General features: G+C 41.9%; 1 protein-coding gene across 1 annotated transcript in view; it reads right to left on the minus strand.

Annotated features, from left to right (window-relative positions):
* The window catches only part of LOC123757249 (tubulin alpha-2 chain), a 55,118-nt gene that overhangs the window by 27,199 nt on the left and 4,330 nt on the right, over nt 1-23,589 (minus strand). Inside the window, exon 2 of the mRNA XM_045740772.2 lies at nt 7,968-8,190. Coding sequence (XP_045596728.1) covers nt 7,968-8,190 — 223 coding nt within the window. The remainder of the gene's footprint in view (nt 1-7,967; nt 8,191-23,589) is intronic.

A 23,589-nucleotide genomic window follows, 5' to 3' on the forward strand; every position in this document is an offset into this window, starting at 1 on the left:
TGGATAACAAAAACCTTTCACACTAAGATGCTATACCGATGATGATACTTTTCAAGACGCTAGTGCTCTCTAGAGTGGAATTCTGCTGCACAATGACAGCCGCTTTCAAAGCTGGAGAAATTGCTGACCTGGAGATTTTGACTGTTGCCGCCAGAGGCGGCTAGTTTATTGTGCACCCCATACTCCATCCTGTGAGCGGTAGCGCAAAAGCATTACAGAGGGCACAAAAGGTCTTTATCAGACCTCATCTTAGATTATTACAAACAATTTCATCTATCCTTCACACCTTATAGTTACATGTCGGCTAGTTACAGAGAATGTTCTATTTTAAGAGCTATATATTTACAGTAGTCATTATACATTATTAGTAGGTCTTATCACTAATACATAATTGTTCGATCAATGGAGATATTACAGTCATAGGGGAGGTGCTGTTTATTATTAGTCTTCACATTGCTGGGTTTCTTAATCTCGGGTCATTTATCTTCTGGGAGCGAAATATGGATACAGCGCAAGGATTTCAGGTACTTTATCCTTGGTAATAAGATAGGTTGCCGTATCATACAGCATCAACTATCTCTAAATGGCTCAATTTTACTACAATCCAAGATATAGTGTTCAAGTGTGTGTCCTTGACTTTGTCCACACACTTTACACTTTACTTCATCTAGATCCCTATACAAGCCGAACTGCCAGAGATACTCGTAGCCAAGTCTTATTTGGGCTGCGATTTTAAAGAGCATGTGGTCATTTTATGATGCGAACATGCACAAAACAATAGCTTATTGCCATGGCCGTCTGCCTCACGCTGTGATCATCATAGCTAGCATTGTGTTCATCGATATTTGAATGTTGTACATAATCAAGATCAGTCAAGATCTATGATACTATTAAAACAATAACTGCCTTGACTTATTAATCATTATTACATGGGGGCTGAGAGCTTCCACTGCCTGTGCCAGCCTTGGTTACTCTCAATACTGAGGCGCTCACAGCTAGGAAAGAGGCAGATTTTTTTTTCCAAGATGTCATCTGCTTACTGGAGCCCTGAAGAACAGGATGAAAGCCCCGTGCACCCGCGGATGTTTTAAATCTTACGCTATACAGTACTGTACCTGAAAACAACCCTGGTTGCTGTGTGCAGTTGAAGGGTTGACCTGTTAAACTTGGCAGCATCTAGCTGAAGCCTGAAGTGCCACTGATTATCAACTTTCATGTACTATGTAAATACTGTACCTATGTTACTAATGATTGTTACCCAGTATACTGGTGGTTCTTTTCCCCATAAACATTCTATACCCCTTAACATCTACCAAGACAGCTTAATGAAACAATGACATACTTGGTACACTAAGAATTCAGTCTGCTTATTTGACAAAGTAGTTTAATAACCAAGGTATAGTTTCACCCCACTTAGAATTAAGTAATTTTTTTATTTGGTTCAAATGAGTTGGCCCTTGCCATTCAGTTTCAGCAGAGGATGGCCTCTATATTACAATAGTGATACTGGTATCAGAAAATTTAACACCTTTGATTATAGCAAACTACTAGTATTGTAAATAACGAACAGGACAGTTCATTAAACCTACCATACACCAAATTAATAAAACAAGGCAATGCATCTATTGTCATGTGAGGTCTGCTAGCTTTAAAACATCTCTGCAAGAGCTGTCAGTTCCTCTTATCTTCCAGTCAAGATATCCCGACACCACCTCCGTGGTAAGGAGCAGGCTTGTTCATGGCCAACTATGCGTATCTCGGTAGTCTCATCTTTGTTGCCTGGTTTTTATCAAAGGCAATGGTATGCACCATTCTATCTTATCTTATCAATTCATCTTTGTTCTCTTATCACTGGCCAGAATGTGGCTCGTAGGTGTGTGTGTTCCATGCCCCCCTTCCCCACCTTCTCATTGAGCTTTACACATTTTTTCCTCTTATGTCAAACTGGTTTTAAAAACTTCCATTAACATTGCACTTGAACTTTAAATATTTAAAATACCATACTAAAACATTAAATTTGTATCATTAGAACTCTGTGCAAAAGATATGGGACTAGGCTGAACTCTGATAACCAGATACAAGATTACTACACTCGCCAGAAATGCTTAGTGGATTGTAATGGTTCATGAAAATCTAGATACAGTAGTTATACATATAACATATGCAGTGTAATAATAGCAAAAATACCCATTGTTCCAAGAATGTAATAATAATGTCACTAACATACGCACCATATTTTTTAATACACCAATGTTCTGCACATTACATAAATTTATCGAATTACATACTGTACTATCAAATAATATTACGGCAGAAACCTGGAAAAAAAAAAAATGGAAACGTCAAGATAAATAAGTAAAAATATCTTCAAAGCAGCCCCCGCCCTGGGGCAGACCACAGCACGGCAACTGCTCTGTCAATGCCCCGTCAATTGTCAGACCGCCTTGCTTCATGATGAAAGCATGTCTCATACAATCCCCCCCCCCCCCCTCGCCCATAATCAAGTAATGCATTTTACATTAAAAGTATTTGTTTTAATTAATATTTCCCATGCAACACAGGGTTGTCAGGAAATAATAGGTGTGCAGCCCAAGGGTTAAATTAAAAAACTAAAAGGGCCAGGCATCTACCATGAACCCAGCTCTTAAAAACCACTTGTCTGGGTGGGCCAAGCTGTTTGGTTACTTCCAGTGCCTATCTATTATTTCCTGTGCCCAGAAACTGCTTTTACGCCAGGAAGAATGACCAGGTATTTAGGAACCCTGTATAATAGTCCTGCCACCTGGGGGAACCATTCTTTGCCAGTTGCGCAAGGAACATACCTGTAGTTATAAGCCCTCATTTGGTGGCACTGTACTTCTGTTGCCTATTGAAGACTCAGTATTTAAGACTATGGATATATATCTAATGGTTATTTTAAATATAAATTAGCTTTTCTCCAGCCTCTGATACTGTGCTGACTCTGCAGGGACATTTGAAAAAGATTCCCACAGCAATGGTGCCCAAACACTCATCAATCCTGTTTTACAATGGGCTCTTATCTTGCAGAGCAACCAAGTGTTATGATCAGGGACTTTATTATCTAATCAAAACTATATTTCTAAAATTGTATTAAAAACAGTACATATTCAAAATATTAGTTACAGCATTTGCATGTATATAAAATGAAAACTTGACAAGACTAAAGTAGTGAACAACCCAGCAAGTATACAATATACCCTGAATGGGACCATAACAGCATCCTAGGCATGCCAAAAATTGTGAAACTACATTACTTAAATGAAGGAAGGTACAAGTCACTGGAATGCAAAAAGCCTAGTGAAAGAAGCAGGGAACAGTTTACCAATGGAAATATTTTTTTTGTAGTTTTGATATAAAACAACCAATTTAATAGCTTTAACTATTAGATTAGGAATTGATAAGACTACTAAAATGTTGATTGTATGTATAGGAAAGGTCCCAGAAAGGAATAATGAGGGAACAGAATTGGTTCAATTATATTTTTATAGAAGTCCTATAGAGGCCATTATTTGGCCACCTTTATTTTTTTTATTTATTAATATAAGGTTATCTTGAGATTCTTGAGGTTATGTTGAGATGATTTCGGGGCTTTAGTGTCCCCGTGGCCCGGTCCTCGACCAGGCCTCCACCCCCATGAAGCAGCCTGTGACAGCTAACACCCAGGTACCTATTTTACTGCTAGGTAACAGGGGCATACGGTGAAAAACTCTGCCCATTGTTTCTCGCCGGCGCCCGGGATCGAACCCAGGACCACAGGATCACAAGTCCAGCGTGCTGTTCTTACATTCTTATAAAGCCACTAGCATGCATAATAATTTGGGCAGGTCTTTTAATCTTAATTTATCAGGAATACAACCTGCCAAATTGTTTAACAACCAGGTACCCATTAACTGCTGGGTGAACAGAGGCATACAGTAAAGAATTGGCACCTAGTCAATCCTCCCCAGTCAGGATATGAACCCGGGCACAAATCACTCGAAGTGCAGGATGAAATATCTTACCATTGCGCCATAGCAAACTTTGAGAGGAAGATAAAAGATCTCTGGCTAAACACATCATCATTACATGAACTAAGGTCAGAGGAAGAAAAAGCATGGCATGGGATATACTTTGCAATGAATATTACACATGCACATTATCAATATTCTAACCACCATTCCAGAGGATGAAACTACAAACTCCTTGCAATTAAATGAAGCATCATAACTGCACTTTAACACTGGTTTGCATACTGAAGAATGAGAATACCACTAATGTTCCCAACTTTACTTTCCAAGCAGGTGCCATTAAAAAAAAGAAGGGACATGTCTTAACATCTTAAAATATGCTTCCAACCGTAGCTTCAAAAGTACAGTGGTGTCTCCATTTACAAATTTAATCTATTCCCGAAGACAGTTCGTAAGCCAAAAATTCGCAACGCTAAACGAATTTTCCCATAAGAAATAATGTTAGTTTAATTAATCCATTCCACACTCCCAAACATATTAACTTAAAAATAGATTTCATACCTAATTCACACAAATATTTAGTACTATAGTATGTATGTACAAATTATAGCTTACCTTTATTGATGCCTCGTTGGCGTATTGGAAATGGCGAGGCGGCGAGTGGGGGGGAGGGGGAAGGGAGGGAAGGAGGTAAGGTATGTATTTAGAGTCCCCCTTCCATTATAACATCAGGCATTGATGACTTCTCTGGAATAGCAGTGATGATTTCTTTCTCTGGCACATTTTGCCTGAATAACCACTAGGACCTGCTTGTGGCTCCCTGCTTGTTTATCTCACTAAAAACCTTTCCATAGAGACCTTTTCCCCTACATTATAACACTTGTCTGTAGCGAGGCATCACAGTGTCATTAAAAAGGTTAAGACAACGGCCTACTACAGCTTGCTCTGGGTGAGTAGTTTCAACAGAAGTTTGCATTTCTTCCCATAGTCTACACCACTTAATTATTGAGGCAGGGACATTCTGTACTACCTCTTCCTCAAATGAAAACATTTCCTCAGCTGCCTCTTGTTGCTGCTCCTTGTGAAGGGCTAGGACGTCTTCGGTGGTTAGTTCTTCACCGTGTTCCTCCACCAACTTGCAACACAACACTGAATGCCACTTTTATTTCTAAATTTCTCAAATCATCCCCTCCAGCTCAAATCATCATCCAGCTCACCTTAAACTCTTTCGCATCTACATCACTTGTTCCAGGGGTTTTCTTTAAAAGGTCTTCATGCAAAAGTTTTGCTTTTTCACAAACGATGGCCTCTGAAACACTATCACCCGCCAACTTCTGTTGTGTATCCAAATTAATAACTTCTCAACACCAAGTGGCTTGTGTTCTTTGTTTTGTGATTGTTGATACACCTTTTGTCACTTTAGCACTCATAACGTCCTTTTTCGTAGCAATTACAGTGCATATCGTTGAAAGATTTGTTGTACTGCCTAGCTAGTTATACAACCTGTGTACCATTTTCATGTTTATGAATGATCTCTTGTTTTTGCGCTATGGTCATCCTCACGTGTCTTTTCTTAGGTTGAACCTTACCACTGACTTTCTTGGGACCCATGGCGTGATATATATTTACCTTTATATTCAAAACCCCAAAAAGCCGAAAAACAATTACAGTATATTCTTTACAAAGCATTCATGTGCAATCGTCACTAAGTGGTAGGGACTGGTAAACTGAAGTGTGAGAGCGACCGTACCACCAGGAACCATGCGCTAGGTCACCCCATGCAAACAAACTACGTTACCTGAGGTAAAGCTTGTAGCTCAATTCACTTTTTACAAAATAGGGCTCGTAGCCCGAAAAGTTCATAAATAGGGGCATTCGTAAGCCTAGGTGTCACTGTACATTAACTGAAGGAACATATTGTCATAAAACTGTATGAACTGCATTAATTTCATCCTCGAAATGAAGGTCAAGCTATTTAGTCTTCATTTTTAAGCAATATCTTATATCCTTAAATAGCATCACATTAAAAATAGTACAAAAATCTTATCTAATATAAAAAACATTGTTAAATATAGATTACAGTTATCTAAATTAGTACTGCAATTCAAGTGCTCAGGCAATAGCAGCTAAAAATTATGTACAGAAACTTTATTTAAGTTTCGTGGAAATTTAAATTAGCTTTTATCTTTCTCCAATAAACAAATCTTGCAAGAGCATTCTAATAACAGAAAGGTGCAAGTTCAATCCATGCAACAATTCTTACAAAATACAAACGAAGGTACTGGACAAAATTCTTTACTTCATAAACACACACACAATGAAAAAGTAATTTCAATTGTTTCTCATTAACCCTTAAACTGCGCATGGCATACATATATGCCAGGGGCCCGATGGTACCATAAGTTAAATTTTTCAAACTTGTTCTAACGCTTTAAAATTTTTTGTGCATAATCTACTATGTCTAATCACTTTAACTATGTTTAAATGATCATCAACGCAACTTGAAAAACAAGAAAATTACAAATAATTATAAAGTTTAATATTCAATATCTCAGATTTTCTGATCAGCTGCAAAAATATTAAATATCACCAATTATTCATTAAGTGTTGTTATGCTCTCAATATTATACGATCATTTTAAGAGATTTAGAATATAGATTTTCAGTGTAGTTTACTGGAAAAAAAAAAAAAATCGTCAAGATGGCATTTGAAATATGCACCAAATTCAGACAAAATTTATAACTCAAAACGTTTAGTTTATGAAAAAAAAACATTCTAATAGGATTGTAGAACAGACAGCGGTGCACACTATAAGTAAAAATGTGAGAATCAGTCAGAAACTGAATGTTTTGAAGCTGACAATGTTAAAACTTTAGTTTTATAGATAGTTGAAGTTATCGACAATGTATAAGGTAATTTTAATTCATTAATTTACTTATATGTTTTAATAAACATTGTTTGGCATTCATACTCGAATATGTGAAAGTTGTAGGTCAATGTGTGTTGAAATGAAGTCAAGAAAAAAAATATAGGGATAATTACAGTATAATGATTTAGGGGATATATTTAGGGTATAATTTATAAAAGTCAAAAAGCCCTAACTTGGTCCCCAATCATCAATCTAAAGTAACAAGGAAAATAGAGTTTGAAATCTGAAAAAAATAGCCAAAAAAATTTAAAAAACCCAAGTTCTGCCAGTTATGACTGATTTATTTGTTGACCAATTTAATCCTTTCTTCATATAGTTATGGAAAAGTATGCATTCTCCCGGATGCAGACGTTACAACAAACTCGGCTAATAAACAAAGAAGAAAAAATCTCTCCTAAAAATAAAAAATGTGTGGAAATTGGTGAAAGTAACAGGTATTACTATTGAACAATGTATTTGTATATCAAAATATTGCATAATAACACATTATTATTTGTGTTATTATGTATTACTCAGCAATGCTATAAAAGCACCAGCTGCATATCCACTTTGTGGGCACTTCTAACTACTGTACTACTATTCTTTGTGCATTGGACAGGTGCTTGCATCTGCTTATTACTGCATTATCCCTCAGTTCCAGTTAATATGAGCTGTTCTAATCAACAAAACATTCTTTAAAAGAAAATTATAAAATCCATTTCTGAAAATATTGAGATGAAACTTTCACGATGCTGAAGCCAATAAGTTGGAGATCTGTTTAACATTAAATATTAATTTTCACATAATCCAAATATATTTTCACCCAGCCCCAGCTTATTTATGCATATGCATAAATGCATAACAATTTACAGCCAAGGCTGTAGCAGTGTAAGGGTTAATCTGTCCAGTTCTTGAAGATAGACCAGCAGAAAAATATTGCTAATTGACAGGAACCAACAACTATTAGATTTACAAATTCCCTATGCAAAAAGAAACTAAGTACTGGTACTGTGTAAAATTTCAATTCATAAAGATACTATTTCACTTCATATATATTATACTACAATAAAGTGTATATAAAATATGCTTACCAATGACAGACGGCTCAAGATCCACAAACACAGCCCTGGGAACATGTTTTCCACTACCAGTCTCTGTGAAAAATGTGTTGAAGGAATCATTATTGTTTCCAACAGTTTTGTCAGAGGGCATTTGACCATCAGGATGGATGCCATGTTCCAAACAGTAAAGCTCCCAACAAGAATTGCCGATCTGGACACCAGCCTGGCCCACGTGGACTGAGATGCATTCACGCTGTGGGAAAACAAAAAATTACGCAATTTTTATATATTCACATGAAGAATTACACATACAAATCACAAGTTGCCACAAAGAAAATGGCAGTACAGTACAATACAGTCACATTCTGCAAAATCAAAGCCCAGATTTAGGTACACCAAAAGAAGTTTGAGCCCGATTTGCTGGTACAGTACTCGAACCCAATTTAAAATTATAAATAATGCTTAACCAGAAACACTAATAAAATATAGAATAGGAGATCTAATGTAAAATGAAACCATCATGCATCTTGCTAAAATAGGACAGTCAACCACAAAAATCTTGAAGTACTGTAACCACACGATTATCCGGGATTCGAACATCCGGAAAACGCCCTTATATGGCCAAAATCGTGACCAGAGAGTTACCTCAATATCCAGCCAAAATGGTCAAGGGAGCCCGGATAAAAAATCGGAGCCGGTTAACTTGCTGCCGATATTACACTATCCGGACAGTCGGCCGGATAATCATTGAATTGTCCGGATATGAAAGCCATGGGGCGGGCCGTACCGTATTAATCCCGTATGGCTGTGGCTGGCTGGCTCGAGGCGTATGATGGAGGAGGGGGTGGGGTGGGGTGGGTGGGCGGTGTCAAGAAGGTAGGAAGGGAGCATCAGGAGGGACCACCTGGGTACAGGAATTACCATTAACTTTAGAACAAATCATTATAGCCAAAAACAATTGAAATGCTAGTAATTATGTAATAACAAATATATAAGTTTCCTAAAAACAATGTGCACAGGCTGAAGTTTCCTTAAAAAATATTGAGTTTTTTCCTCCTGGCGGCCTACGTAACGAGCTATAGCTGCCCCAAGTGGACCCGTCCAACACTGGTCAACTCATGTGCTCCCGTCCCTCGTGTTATACCACAATGCTGCGCCATTAGTAAAATATTTTTTTTAAATAACTTTTACTTTCATAGTAACTTTGAACATTTTTGGCCAAGACTGTCTGGTAGCAGCATCAATCGTTCTGGAGGTGTTAAGAGGAAGAAGGTTGTTCTAACAATTAAAGACAAGTTACGTGTTATACACCTCAACCAGTGAGGAGTCACAGGCACGAGCAAGCGAGCGCCTTCAACAAGCGAGGCACGAGCAAGCGAGCGCCTTCAACAAGCGAGGCACGAGCAAGCGAGCGCCTTCAACAAGCGAGGCACGAGCAAGCGAGCGCCTTCAACAAGCGAGGCACGAGCAAGCAAGCGCCTTCAACAAGCGAGGCACGAGCAAGCAAGCGCCTTCAACAAGCGAGGCACGAGCAAGCAAGCGCCTTCAACAAGCGAGGCACGAGCAAGCAAGCGCCTTCAACAAGCGAGGCACGAGCAAGCAAGCGCCTTCAACAAGCGAGGCACGAGCAAGCAAGCGCCTTCAACAAGCGAGGCACGAGCAAGCAAGCGCCTTCAACAAGCGAGGCACGAGCAAGCAAGCGCCTTCAACAAGCGAGGCACGAGCAAGCAAGCGCCTTCAACAAGCGAGGCACGAGCAAGCAAGCGCCTTCAACAAGCGAGGCACGAGCAAGCAAGCGCCTTCAACAAGCGAGGCACAAGCAAGCAAGCGCCTTCAACAAGCGAGGCACAAGCAAGCAAGCGCCTTCAACAAGCGAGGCACAAGCAAGCAAGCGCCTTCAACAAGCGAGGCACAAGCAAGCGTCTTCAACGAGTGAGGCCTCGCAGGCAACCAAAATGCCTACAACCAGTGAGGCTTCAGCAGCTGGCAGTCAAAACTAACTTTGCTTAACGTAACTGTATAGTAATTTTAAGGTGTTAATTTTAGTGTTGTGTTAGTATAGGTTATGTAAATTGTTAAGAATTCTTAACTTCAAAATGTGTGGCATCAAATCAAAAAGACAAACACCAATAAGGTAAGTTGAGATTTCTAATTGAATATTTAATAATTATATGTGGCAAGGCAATTCAAATTATGTTGTTTGTAGTATAAAAATAGTTGGAAATGGTCACTTTTGGACACGTAGGTGAAACAGTACCATTATCCGGAACACGTGAATATCCGGCTAGGGGGTCCTTACCATATAGTCTGGATAATCGAGTGGAGACAGTACTGTATGACAAATATCGAATATTCAAGAAATACTTTTAAAAAATTTACTTTATTAATATGGATATGATACATAGGTACTAAAGGTAGGAGAAAGTATATATACAGGTATATATATAAAAAAAAAAAAAAAAAAAAAAAAAACACTCGCCCCCCGGTGGGGGGTGCCAGTGACTGTGTGGATAGCACGTTGGACACGTGATCCTGTGGCCCAGGTTAGATTCCCGGCACAGGCGAGAAACGATGGGCAGAGTTTCTTTCACCCTGATGCTCCAGTTGCCTAGCAGTAAATAGGTACCTAGGAGTTAGTCAGCTGTCACAGGCTGCTTCCTAGGGTGTGTGTGGGGGGGGGGGGGGGGGAAACAGTAGTTAGTAACAGCTGATTGACAGTCAAGAGGTGGGGCAAAAGAGCAGAGCTCAACCCAACACAAGCACAACTAGGTGAATACACACACACACACACACACACACTGTATATTTTATATGAATATTTTTGTGGCAGAGTAGGGCTAGTTAAAAACAAACACCTTAGTGGAGCAGACACATCATTCTGGTTCAGTTGTCAATTGCCCATTTCTTTCTGGTTCAACGTGATCTGTTCGGTTAACGTCGCACGGTACTTTACATTCTTTGTAAACCACTGACCATTAAGTTTTGATATTAACATCAAAGATGGCATGGGCTGTTTTAATTTAAGGGGCACATTTTAATTTAGATAATTTTTGGTTACAGGAGTCCAACAATAGACTGATTATAGCAATTTTATCTAGACACTTACCTATAATGTGTCACTGAAACTAGCATGTTTGTCATACACTAATCAAACTGACAATACAAATGTGGTAACTAACAATATTAATTAAAATACCATATACAGTATTGTGTATTGATAATCACACTACTGTATAAGTACAGTCAATAAAATCAATACTGTACTGTGAAAGCATTTTTAATACAAATTAATTTATTCAGCAATAATTACTGTTCCCAGTCCTTTCCCAATTCATCTACGGTAAGGCAGTAAAAATACGCACGATTATGTACGAACTAAAATCACTTGCCTGAGAATATGGATTATAACTGGCCTAGCTTTTTATTCATTCAAGGGGGGATACCTTCAGCTGGTTCCTGTTATTTTTTCAATGTCTAAATGCTGTATGTGTAAATGCTCATATTGGCCCAATGCCAATGCTTTGTCATTTAATATTTAAATGTAACTCCCTAAGAACTTAACAATTAGCACATCTTGTACAAAGCAACTCAGCTATTTTATAATTTAACTGGTGGGATGCTAATAAGCACCTCACTAAAGTGTACACCTTATCTTGGAATCTGAACTGTTTTTAGCAAATTAAATCTGTGCCCGAGAGTACCTCTGAACACCAGTCAATTATGGGTCAAGAGCTATGACTCAACCCAGCAATAGAACTAGGCAAGTACAGCACCTGGTAATCGAGAGCCACGACTACACCATCACTCCCACATACACAGCCCAATAACTGGCATCCTGTTTTGTACACCAAGTCCTTATATGAATTGTTGCGGGCAAGGCTATTTCCATGAAGTGACTTGTCCGGTTGTCTGACCAAACCTGCCACATTATCCACAGCATCATGCCTATATATAAACCAAGGACCATCATGAACCACATTACTGGTCCTGCCCTGACTAACATTTGAGAAGAAATGTCTGATGTAATCATAAGCACTATGCAATATTTGTGAGGAACTTTAGGAATTCACAATATTTCTTCCAAACAGTTTGATGGTGAGCCAGCAGCAATGGTGGTGTTAGTTACCTACCAGTGATTAAAGGGGAGTAATATAATCCATGTAAGAAAAAAGTCTACACATTGTGGCTCAAAGTTGTGTGGATTGAGGCAAGGTGCCATAGGAATAACTTGGTCCATTTATTTTAATTTCTATTTAATTTTTTACATGCTCACTTTGTATTTTGCATCAGTGGTTCTTAGTAAATATAACTTTGAAATTTAAGTATTGTATATACAAATGTATGTGTATAAATATGTGTACATTGGAGATAGTCACAGGTATGAATTTGTATTCATACCAATAAGCCTAAATTTTATAATTGTAACATGTTGGATGCAAATGTATACATGAATATTGCAGATTTCTGTTGGCAGTTCAATGGTTCCAAGCATGACCACACTATGCATTAAGTCACTGAATGCCAAAGCACCACACACAATCTGCATCTTTTTACAAAGGCCTTGGAAAGAAACCAAGAGGAATGGTACTTTTCCAAATATGGCAAACAATTGAGAGGACTAGTGTCAAATTATGTTCCCCCCGGAGAGGGTGGGGCTTTCCAATAAAGGGGGGCACCTTGAATTATCTCCAAGCAATGGCAACAGTGTAAGGGTTAAAGTTGTGAATGCAATAGGCTTAGGCTTCAACATCTAACCTTCAGGAATTTCACTAGCCAACAACCAATATTAGAAATGAGATTTTCCCAACAACTTTACAACCGAGTTTAGGGTATGCATGTGGGGAGGGGGAGGTTACGACTGTGCATATGGGGAGGGGGGGAGGTTACGAATGTGCATGTGGGGAGGGGGAGGTTAAGAATGTGCATATGGGGAGGGGGGAGGTTAAGGCTGTGCATGTGGGGAAGGGGGGGGGGGAAGGTTAAGGCTGTGCATATGGGGAGGGGGGGGAGGTTAAGACTGTGCATGTGGGGAGGGGGGTGGAGGTTAAGACTCTGCATGTGGGGAGGGGAGTGGAGGTTAAGACTGTGCATGTGGGGAGGGGGGTGGAGGTTAAGACTGTGCATGTGGGGAGGGGGGTGGAGGTTAAGACTGTGCATGTGGGGAGGGGGAGGTTAAGACTGTGCATGTGGGGAGGGGGGGAGGTTAAGGCTGTGCATGTGGGGAGGGGGGGAGGTTAAGACTGTGCATGTGGGGAGGGGGGGGGAGGTTACAACTGTGCATATGGGGAGGGGGGGAGGTTAAGGCTGTGCATATGGGGAGGGGGGGGGGAGGTTAAGGCTGTGCATGTGGGGAGGGGGGGGGTTAAGGCTGTGCATGTGGGGAGGGGAGGGGTTAAGGCTGTGCATGTGGGGAGGGGAGGGGTTAAGGCTGTGCATGTGCAGAGGGGGGGGGGAGGTTAAGACTGTGCATGTGGGGAGGGGGAGGTTAAGGCTGTGCATGTGGGGAGGGGGGAGGTTAAGGCTGTGCATGTGGGGAGGGGGGAGGTTAAGACTGTGCATGTGGGGAGGGGGAGGTTAAGGCTGTGCATGTGGGGAGGGGGGAGGTTAAGGCTGTGCATGTGGGGAGGGGGGAGGTTAAGGCTGTGCATGTGGGGAGGGGGGAGGTTAAGGCTGTGCATATGGGGAGGGGGGGGGGTTAAGGCTGTGCATGTGGGGAGGGGGGGAGGTTAAGACTGTGCATGTGGGGAGGGGGGGGGGGAGGTTACAACTGTGCATATGGGGAGGGGGGGAGGTTAAGGCTGTGCATGTGGGGAGGGGGGGAGGTTAAGACTGTGCATGTGGGGAGGGGAGGGGGTTAAGACTGTGCATGTGGGGAGGGGGGGGGGAGGTTAAGACTGTGCATGTGGGGAGGGGGGAGGTTAAGACTGTGCATGTGGGGAGGGGAGGGGGTTAAGGCTGTGCATGTGGGGAGGGGGGAGGTTAAAGCTGTGCATGTGGGGAGGGGAGGTTAAAGCTGTGCATGTGGGGAGGGGGGGTTAAGGCTGTGCATGTGGGGAAGGGGGGGGGAGGTTAAGGCTGTGCATGTGGGGAGGGGGAGGTTAAGGCTGTGCATGTGAGGAGGGGGGAGGTTAAGGCTGTGCATGTGGGGAGGGGAGGGGTTAAGGCTGTGCATTTGGGGAGGGGGGGTTAAGGCTGTGCATATGGGGAGGGGAGGGGTTAAGGCTGTGCATATGGGGAGGGGAGGGGTTAAGGCTGTGCATATGGGGAGGGGGTTAAGGCTGTGCATATGGGGAGGGGGGGGGAGGTTACGACTGTGCATATGGGGAGGGGGGGGGAGGTTACGACTGTGCATATGGGGAGGGAGGGGAGGATTAGGATGTGCATGTGGGGGAGAGATTTAGGCTGTGCATGTGGGGGAGGGGGGGGCAGGTTTAGGCTGTGCATGTGGGGGTGCATTCACATGGAAGGTGCGTTCATGTGGGGGGGGGGGTATTCAAGTTAGGGGGGGGGTATTCAAGTTAGGGGGGGGGTATTCAAGTTGGGGGGGGGGGTATTCAAGTTGGGGGGGGGGGGTATTCAAGTTGGGGGGGGGGGGTATTCAAGTTGGGGGGGGGGGGGTATTCAAGTTGGGGGGGGGGGAAGAGGTTGAATATTCAGGTTGGGGAGGAAGAGGTTATTCACTTGGAGGGGTTTGTGTGAATGTGGGGGGAGGGGAACATGTTTTGTACCAATAAAACAATATGGTGGGTACTTCAAAGACAACCTTTTAGGCCTATGGCTGACTTATGATCACAGGGTGGTAGACAAGACCCCCCCCCCCTTCCATAATTGAGTGCCATGCATTATGACACCAAGAGAATGTCAAGATCTGATTCTAATATGGTATTTAAATTTGGAGTTTCCCAAATGATTTGGAGAGTATTTTTTCTCCTTCTGGAGACTTAATATTGCATTTTCCATGCTAATCTCTGTAGACAATGTTACACCTAGTACTGTATAGTATTTCCCTTCCTAAGCATTGCCCAGTCAGTCTAAATTTTGAGGATCCTTCACCTGACAAAGGAATACAACATTTATTTCTTCAAAATCTCAAGACATTCTACTGGATGTTGAACATATTGGTCAAATGCCTCCTCAAAACATTTATTGTGGTTGTCTACCATATTAGCAAATGTACTTACAGGATACATGCAAACACTGACAGGTTTTTAGCATACTGGATATTTTATGGAATACCCAGGAAAGATAGAGTATTTCTTGTAAACACATTTTCAAAGATGGGTGACCTTACTCTGCAGTGTTCATGTTGTAGGAGTAGTGGTGGTTTGGCACGTACACACAATACATCATAGCATATCTTATCTCCTGGGCTGAATGAAGTAGCCGATTTATTTCCTTGTCTCACATGCTGTATAATCATACTGTCCTTTTAACAATTATTTTGAGGTTAACCTCTGAACTGCCTAAATTATGAATCCATAGCCTACCTAACCTAAATATTTATGATGTTGAATTTATGCCAATGGGGTTAGGCAAGGATTCATAATTCAGATTTGTTACCAGTCAAAATAGACTGCATCTACAGTTGATACAAAACTCTTACGCACCTTGCAGCAAAACCATGCCTCTTCAACCCAATGAAAATATTAGCAATCACATTAAGATATGGCAGGACCTAGGCTGTGTAACCTCAGCAGTGGAAAAAAAATTATGCGTTACCACCCATCCCAATGGGTATGAACACTTTATAAAATACAGCTACAGCGAACACATGAAAACTTGTCTCAAGTATGCATCATGTAGTCTTGCTATACGGCCATGTTGTAGCCAGACTCAGTCAATATAAAGGAAAGTTAAAGTTTAAGGATATGGCAGGGGATCAACCACATCTAAACTACTAAAATTAACCTTCTATATCAAGACCTTTAATTTACTATGCTGCCAGAAAAAAAATGACCGAACGACTTGAAAAATTACTAATGAAGGATCATTGTCACATTAAAAAAATAGTATTGACAGGCGTGACGGTGTCCCACCCTACATCTTTCCTATGCCGGCATAGTCATCTCTCTTCAACTTGCACAATCTGATGCTCCGATTTTGATATATATAAAAGGTATTGAGAGTTATCGTGTAGGAAGTGAATTTGATGATTTAATTTTGGTTCTACAAGTGGTTTACGCCCTTTAGGGTTACATGATAGCGCCAAGGCGAAGATGTTCCCGCCAAAAGAGTACGACGCCAGCCGTCTGGTGATTGGCCTGGTAAGGTCACGTGACCGGGTTAACCAATGGCGCTGTGCCCCTTGGGTGGTGTGACGTCACAAGACGGAGGACTCCAGGTGGCCCTATGGTGCTCAGCGAGTCACGGCCCATTGAGTGCAGACACGCTCAAGTGAGCTCTTGAGTTTGGAGGCTAGGAAGCCCCAGCCAGTGGACCCAAGCAGCCGACCTGACACTACAGACGTTGCGGAAGATTAGTCGACTCTTGGAGAGTACATGGAAGCAAGGCTAAGTTGGTGTTAGAGCGCCAAGAGCTCTTTTGCTGATAGTCTGTGGTGGAGGTGAATGTTGGGCTGGGGTCGTGTGGACGCCCAGCGGGCTGCGTTCAGACACATCAAGCGAGCTGCTGTGACCGGGTCAAGTCCACTGGAAGACGGAGGACACTGAACCTGACTAAGTTTGTCTATAGTTTCGGTGTGGGAAGAGCGAGACGACGTGCGCAGGGAATGAAATGTCTTCAGTATTGAGGAGGAGGAAGAGGACCTGCCTTCAGGAAATGAGCACAGAGATGACACGCTTCACAAATCATCCGAGGACCTTGATCAACAGAGAACCGACCACCAGGACCGAGGACAACATCCATCGCCAGAAGATATGTCTACTTTGTAGCAAAGAGAATTAAGGTAGATAAATTCCCTCCCATTACCCCTTGGTTCAGGTGAGCTAGAGTATTATTCATGTTGTGATCATTGTCTTTACTATTACTACCAATGTGGTAGAATTAGACTATGTGCCAGGTTATACATATATACATGAGCTAATTCATGTGTGTGTGTATATTGATATTTTGTGGTAACTAGAGGAAGTGGCTGGTTTCCAGAGGCCAGGAGTGAAGCATTTAAATCGTCCAGCTGACTGTTGCCAGAGGTGGAGTGAGGAGTGTTGCCGCCATCTGACAGTTCTACATATATTATTTACCTTGCAGATTTATTGTAGTTTTATCCAGTAAACTTATTACTTTTACCATTGTGTTTGAGCGATCCTTCCATCTCTAGGGCAAGTTGAATAAATTAATTAATATTGCACTGCATTATATTTGGCATCAATCCTTGGCTTGTGATAATTAACAAGACCACTGAGAAGTGTTGCCGAGACGTGAATACAGGTACCCAGCTGGCGACCTTGCAAAGAGTGAAGTGGCAAGAATTCACCTGTATGTTTTCCCTGTGTTACGGCGGGCAAATTCAGCCGGGAGTGACAGAGGTAAGGCTGGATTTCACTACTCACAAGGGGTGCAAGGCTGGGACATTGGTAGTGTCTCAGCCCTTGGCAGACTGGGGGGCTCCCAGGTACAGGGGAGCGAAGACCCGCGGGAATAACCTTAACAATATAAGGAACCGTAACACAAGACTGTCCAATGTACTGTCCAAAATAGGTCTAATGTCTTAATTTCACATCATCTGATGCTTTGCATGTGGGTGCATTTATTGTAGGCCCACAGGCCTCTTAATTATAGACTTATCATTGACTAGTAGTCAAAATATTGGAAAATAATTAAATGCCAAGAACACACCTGGAGAAAAATGACATAACAGACAATATGGTTTTCGATTTGTAAAGCCTGTGTACCGAATCTCCTTAGTTTCTATAAGAGCCACAGAGAATTTACAAGAAAGAGATGGTTGGGGTTGACCATTTATCTGAACTTGGGAAGCCCTCAACTCATTCTGAAAGGCTGAGGCTGAAAAATTTGACATATTAGGGTGGTAATCAAAGTTAATGTATTGGACTGGAGAAATGTCACACATACTGTAACCCCGCGATTATCCGGGATTTGAACATCCGAAAAACGCCCTTATACGGCCAAAATCGTGAACGGATAAAGTTATCACAATATCCGGCCAAAATAGCCACAGGGACCGGATTAAAGCAGGTTTTCTGCAGAAATTACACTATCCGGTCAGTCCCCCAGATAATCGTGCCTTTGTCCGTATATGAAAACAATGAGGCAGGCCATACGGTATTAATCCCGTCTGCCCGAGACTCGAGGCGCATGGTGTAGGTGGGGGTGGGGGGGGGTGGGTGGTGTTGGGAGGGTGGGAGGGGTGCGTCAGGAGGGACTACCTGGGTACAGGAATTACCATTAATTTTAATTTTAGAACAATTAATCATAGCCAAAAACAAATAAAATAACTACTAGAAATTATGTAATAACAAATAAATAAGTTTCCTAAAAGCATTGTGCACAGGCTGAAGTTTCCTTCAAAAATATTGTGAATTTTTTTCCTCCTGGCGGCCTACGTAACGCTATGGCTGCCCCAAGTGGACCTGTCCAACACTGGTCAACCCATGTGCGTCCGTCCCTCGTGTTATACACAGTGCTGCGCCATTAGTGAAATATTTTTTTTAAATAACTTTTTTATTTTCATAGTAACTTTGAACATTTTTGGCCAAGACTATGTCTGGTAGCAGCATCAATCGTTCTGGAGGTGTTAAGAGGAAGAAAGTTGTCCTAACAATTAAAGACAAGTCACAGTTATACGCCTCAACCAGTGCGGCCTCACAGTGTTGCGCCATTAGTGAAATATTTTTTTAAATAACTTTCTTAATTTTCATAGTAATTTTGAACATTTTTGGCCAAGAATATGTCTGGTAGCAGCATCAATCGTTCTGGAAGTGTTAAGAGGAAGAAGATTGTCCTAGCAATTAAAGACAAGTTACGTGTTGTTCAAACAGTGAGGCGTCACAGGCAGCCAAGCGCCTTCAACAAGTGAGGCGCCACAGGCAAGCCAAGCTCCTTCAACAAGTGAGGCATTATAGGCAAGCCAAGCGCTTTCAACAAGTGAGGCGCCACAGGCAAGCCAAGCGCTTTCAACAAGTGAGGCGCAAGCAAGCGCCTTTAACAAGTGAGGCGTCACAGGCAAGCCAAGCGCCTTCAACAAGTGAGGGCATGCAAGCGCTTCAACAAGTGAGGTGCAAGCAAGCACCTTCAACAAGTGAGGCCTCACAGGCAACCCAAATGCCCTCAACCAGTGAGGCTTCAGCAGCTGGCAGTCAAAACTAACTTAGCTTAATGAACTGTACAGTAATTTTAAGTGTTAATTTTAGTGTTGTGTTAGTATAGGTTACGTAAATTGTTACGAATTTTTAACTTCAAGATGTGTGGCATCAATCAAGAAGACGAACACCAACAAGGTAAGTTGAGGTTTCTAGTTGAATATTTAATAATTGTATGTGGCAAGGCAATTCAAATTATGTTGTTTGTAGTATAAAAATAGTTGGAAATGGTCACTTTTGGACTCGTAGGTGAAAAAGTACCATTATCCGAAAAATGTGATAATCCGGCTGGGGGTCCTTCCCATATAGTCCGGATGATCGAGTGGAGACAGTAGTTCGGTTCTTCCACTGGTAATGTTCATTGTCTACATAAATGACCTACTAGAATGAACACAATTATACAAACATGTTTGATAAGATACTAGGGAAGACAAGAAACTTCAGATGATTGTCATGCCCTTGAAGACTTGGACAAAGTGTATAGAACCCACTTGCTAAATGAAATTTACCTGCTGTGCTGCGCCAACCGAGAAAACTCTGTCAGCGGGGAACTGCACCAACTGAGAAAACACTGAATATTTCATACCCATTCAAAATGTGCAGTAGGTTGTGTACGAGATGTACACCTAAGGCTCAGATGTACCAAGATGTACACCTATGGGGAGCCGGTCGGCCGAGCGGACAGCACGCTGGACTTGTGAGCCTGTGGTCCTGGGTTCGATCCCAGGCGCCGGCAAGAAACAATGGGCAGTTTTTTTTACCCTATGCCTCTGTTACCTAGCAGTAAAATAGGTACCTGGGTGTTAGTCAGCTATCACGGGCTGCTTCCTGGGGGTGGAGGCCTGGTCGAGGACCGGACTGCGGGGGACACAAAAAAAAAAAAGCCCCGAAAACATCTTAAGATAACCTCAAGATAAGAAGGCCATTAGTGAGCGGCGGCCATGTTGAAAAAATCCCAGAATACCCCCCAGACCCAAGGGTAGCCTCGGTTTTTATCGAGCAACCATGGCTGACGCACGCGCCTCCAGCTCCCAATGGCGTGTAGGACGCCCTGTTGAAAGACCGCTTTCTCCAGGGCAGATAAACACTATTGTTTGAAGATGAAGAGAAATGTGATGACGATTGATGACCCAAGGGCCGATAGAGACCTAACACAAGAGTCCGATGGAAGTGATACAGACACAGATGAAGACGATACAATGAGCGCATATCATTCAAGGGGCGCGGCGCACATAGTGGTGCATCATAGGTCGTCACCCTTTCCAATATTATCCCACCACCTCCAACTCCCATTTTTGACGAAAGTGATACTGTACTGTTGAATCCTTTTCTGGGTTCAGTGACGCTGCTTCTGATACGGGTAACATAGATAGCCAGGTGCTAGTGGCCATCATCGCTGTGTTACTCGGCACAGATCAGTTGTCTCAGCAGGTAGCCATGCCAAACGCCGGCATGTATTCTCTCATGACACTGACAACAGTGTTGCCTCTACATCTACTTTCCCTTCTCGCCCTACTAGTAGACAAGGTTGAAGACTAACTCCTCCCCAAAGGAGATTTCGTGCAAGAAAACGGATTCGTAGTAGAGTCGCTCGATGCCGAGTGGATAGCGCTTCTGCCTCTCCCGCATGGAATCCATGGTTAGTGTCTCCTAGAGACTAGGTGAATGGAATGGACCATATTTGCTGGCATGTAAGACACGCTATTTTCATTTTAAATGTATAAAAAATTCCCCGGCATCTAACACAGGGGAATTAATTAATTCTCCCATCCCATATTACGGATGGGAGACAGAACACTGTAGGCTAGGGAGCCAGACGAGCATACTGGACAAGTTTGCTAGGAAAAAAAAACGTTAATAATAAAATATTGAAAATAAGCCACAGTAAATTGTGTTACTAATAAAATATTGAAAACGGAGTCATCACAAACTTGTGAAAAATTGCTTACCATACGGCAGTTACGAGGGAAGCTCGCATCTCGCTTGGTCATACATTATTTAATTAATGACCATGTTATATTTAAGAAACATTTATTCATTATCTAAATGAAAAAGCTGCTAGAAATTTGAAAGGCATGTTCAACTTTCATCCACCTGTCAGCCATTTGCAATGTGTGAATAACAAAACCAGAGCACAGCTATGGTGCGCCACCACCGGGAGCGCCGCCCTGGTGGACTGATCTAGCAACACATCCAGAAATACAAGTTTCACATCCTGTATAGCAATTCTCTTGCCCAAAAATATGAACTGATACAGCTGATCTCAGAGGAGGTAAGAATTTGGGTACAAGAAAACATTTGCAAATATCTTTCAATAAATGTATGATGTAACATACTAAAATAGTATTTTTTCCACAAAATGTCCTTGTAAAATAAGGGTGCGACTTATGCCGGCAAATACTGCCTATTTCCATGGAAGTGTGGTTGACAATTTATACTGGGAAGACAGGACACCACAAGTGTAGCTCTCATCCTGTAACTAAATGAACAATTCCACAAGGGTCGTGACGAGGATCCTCGTCACGGCCCTTGTGGATTTGTTCATTTGATGCATCACGTTAGTGTGACCTCTGTGTGTGATCCTGTAACTACTTGAGGTTATCTCAAGATGATTTTAGGGCTTAGTGTCCCCACGGTCCGGTCCTCGACCAGGCCTCCACCCCCAGGAAGCAGCCCATAGCAGCTGTCTAACTCCCAGGTACTGTACCTATTTACTGCTAGGTAACAAACAGGGTGAAAGAAACATTTTGCCCATTTGTCTCCGCCTCCACCGGGGATCGAACCCGGAACCTCAGGACTACGAATCCGAAGCGCTGTCCACCCAACTGTCAGGCGACTACACTTAGGCAATTACAATGAAACTGATTGCTGGTTGGTCAGCAAGCTATTATGGATGGCATAAGCCTGTCAGCATTGTGGGTGTTTGGTTGGATATGTATCATGGAGGAACCAGGTACAAATGAATATATAAGAGATACTGTACATAACCCATGCAATATAGCATGGGAATTAGTAAAAACTATGATTTTTATATGCAATCATAAGTCATTTCTTATTAACAAATGAACAAATCCACAAGGGCCGTGGCGAGGGTTCGAACCTACGCATGGGAACTAAATTGCGTGGCACTAAATTGCATTCCAATTTAGTGCCACGCTAACGATTAAGCCAGCCGTTGGCTGCTGCATGGATGATGTGTGAACACGCTCTGACTAAGTCCAGATGGGTGGGAAAAAATTGGTTCATTCCTTTGTATTGCAAAATATTTCATGTATCAATCAGTGATTGTTAATATTTTCTCAATAAAAGTTTAGAGATATTTTGTTTTACCATGAACAGTGCAGGTAATGTATTTTTAATGTTACGACACAGGCTGTATCGGCCATGCCATACAATGGCGATCGAGCCTTGTCACTAACCGAGAACTAGCCAAGATAAAATATTTTGAGTTCACCTTTTCTCTGCTAATGATAGAATATACATTTGCAGAGACTAATATGTAGCTTTTGTTGGAAAAAACCCATTATGTTGTAATACTATACGGTAATAAAATTGGTAAATTGACTTAATTTTAATGAAAGCTGAAGTTTTCGAAGCTGTGAAGATTACGTCATCCTCTGCATCGCTTGTTCTATATTGGTCAGTACTATATACAGGGTACATACAGTATGTACACTTATTTCCAGGCATTCACTTCACACAACAGCTAGCCTTACTACTAATTCACATTCTAATTCACAATTGAAAATTATTTCTACTGTATATTTACATTGTACAATATTTTTTTGTCAAGGCATAAATAATCATTAACACTGTACTCTATCAAAACTTTTTACACTAATTTATATACCTTTCAATCATATTTTTATATTGTTAGTGGAGGCTGTACGACTTGTTAACGGGAATTCAGCATCGGCGGGTGCAACATGGCTTGTAGGGCATTTTGACCAGACCACACACTAGAAGGTGAAGGGAGCCTTCACCTTCTAGTGTGTGGTCTGGTCAACATACTTTAGTCACGTTATTGCAACTTATCGCCTGCTTGTAGGGCATTCGTTGCCGGCGGATGCGCCACGACTTGTCAATGGGAATTCAGCATCGGCGGGTGCAGCATAGCTTGCAGAGCATTCGTTGCCAACGGAGGCTGCACAACTTGTTGAATTCCCAGCGGGTGCTTTCACGAACCGTTGAAATCATCATTTTATCTACTTTTGTCTGAATCTGATTTTCTCTGGCTAATATTCCGAGAAATTGTCTCAGTCGCACGAGTTCACAGTAAACAATGCAGACACATGGCCCAGCACAGGTCCGTGGAAAAAAAATACCTATTGCCTATACTATAAAAGGTATTTAATAAAAAGAATTTTGCTTAA

This window comes from Procambarus clarkii, chromosome 22, assembly GCF_040958095.1.
Source record: "Procambarus clarkii isolate CNS0578487 chromosome 22, FALCON_Pclarkii_2.0, whole genome shotgun sequence".
In the NCBI taxonomy this organism is placed as follows: Eukaryota; Metazoa; Arthropoda; class Malacostraca; order Decapoda; family Cambaridae; genus Procambarus; species Procambarus clarkii.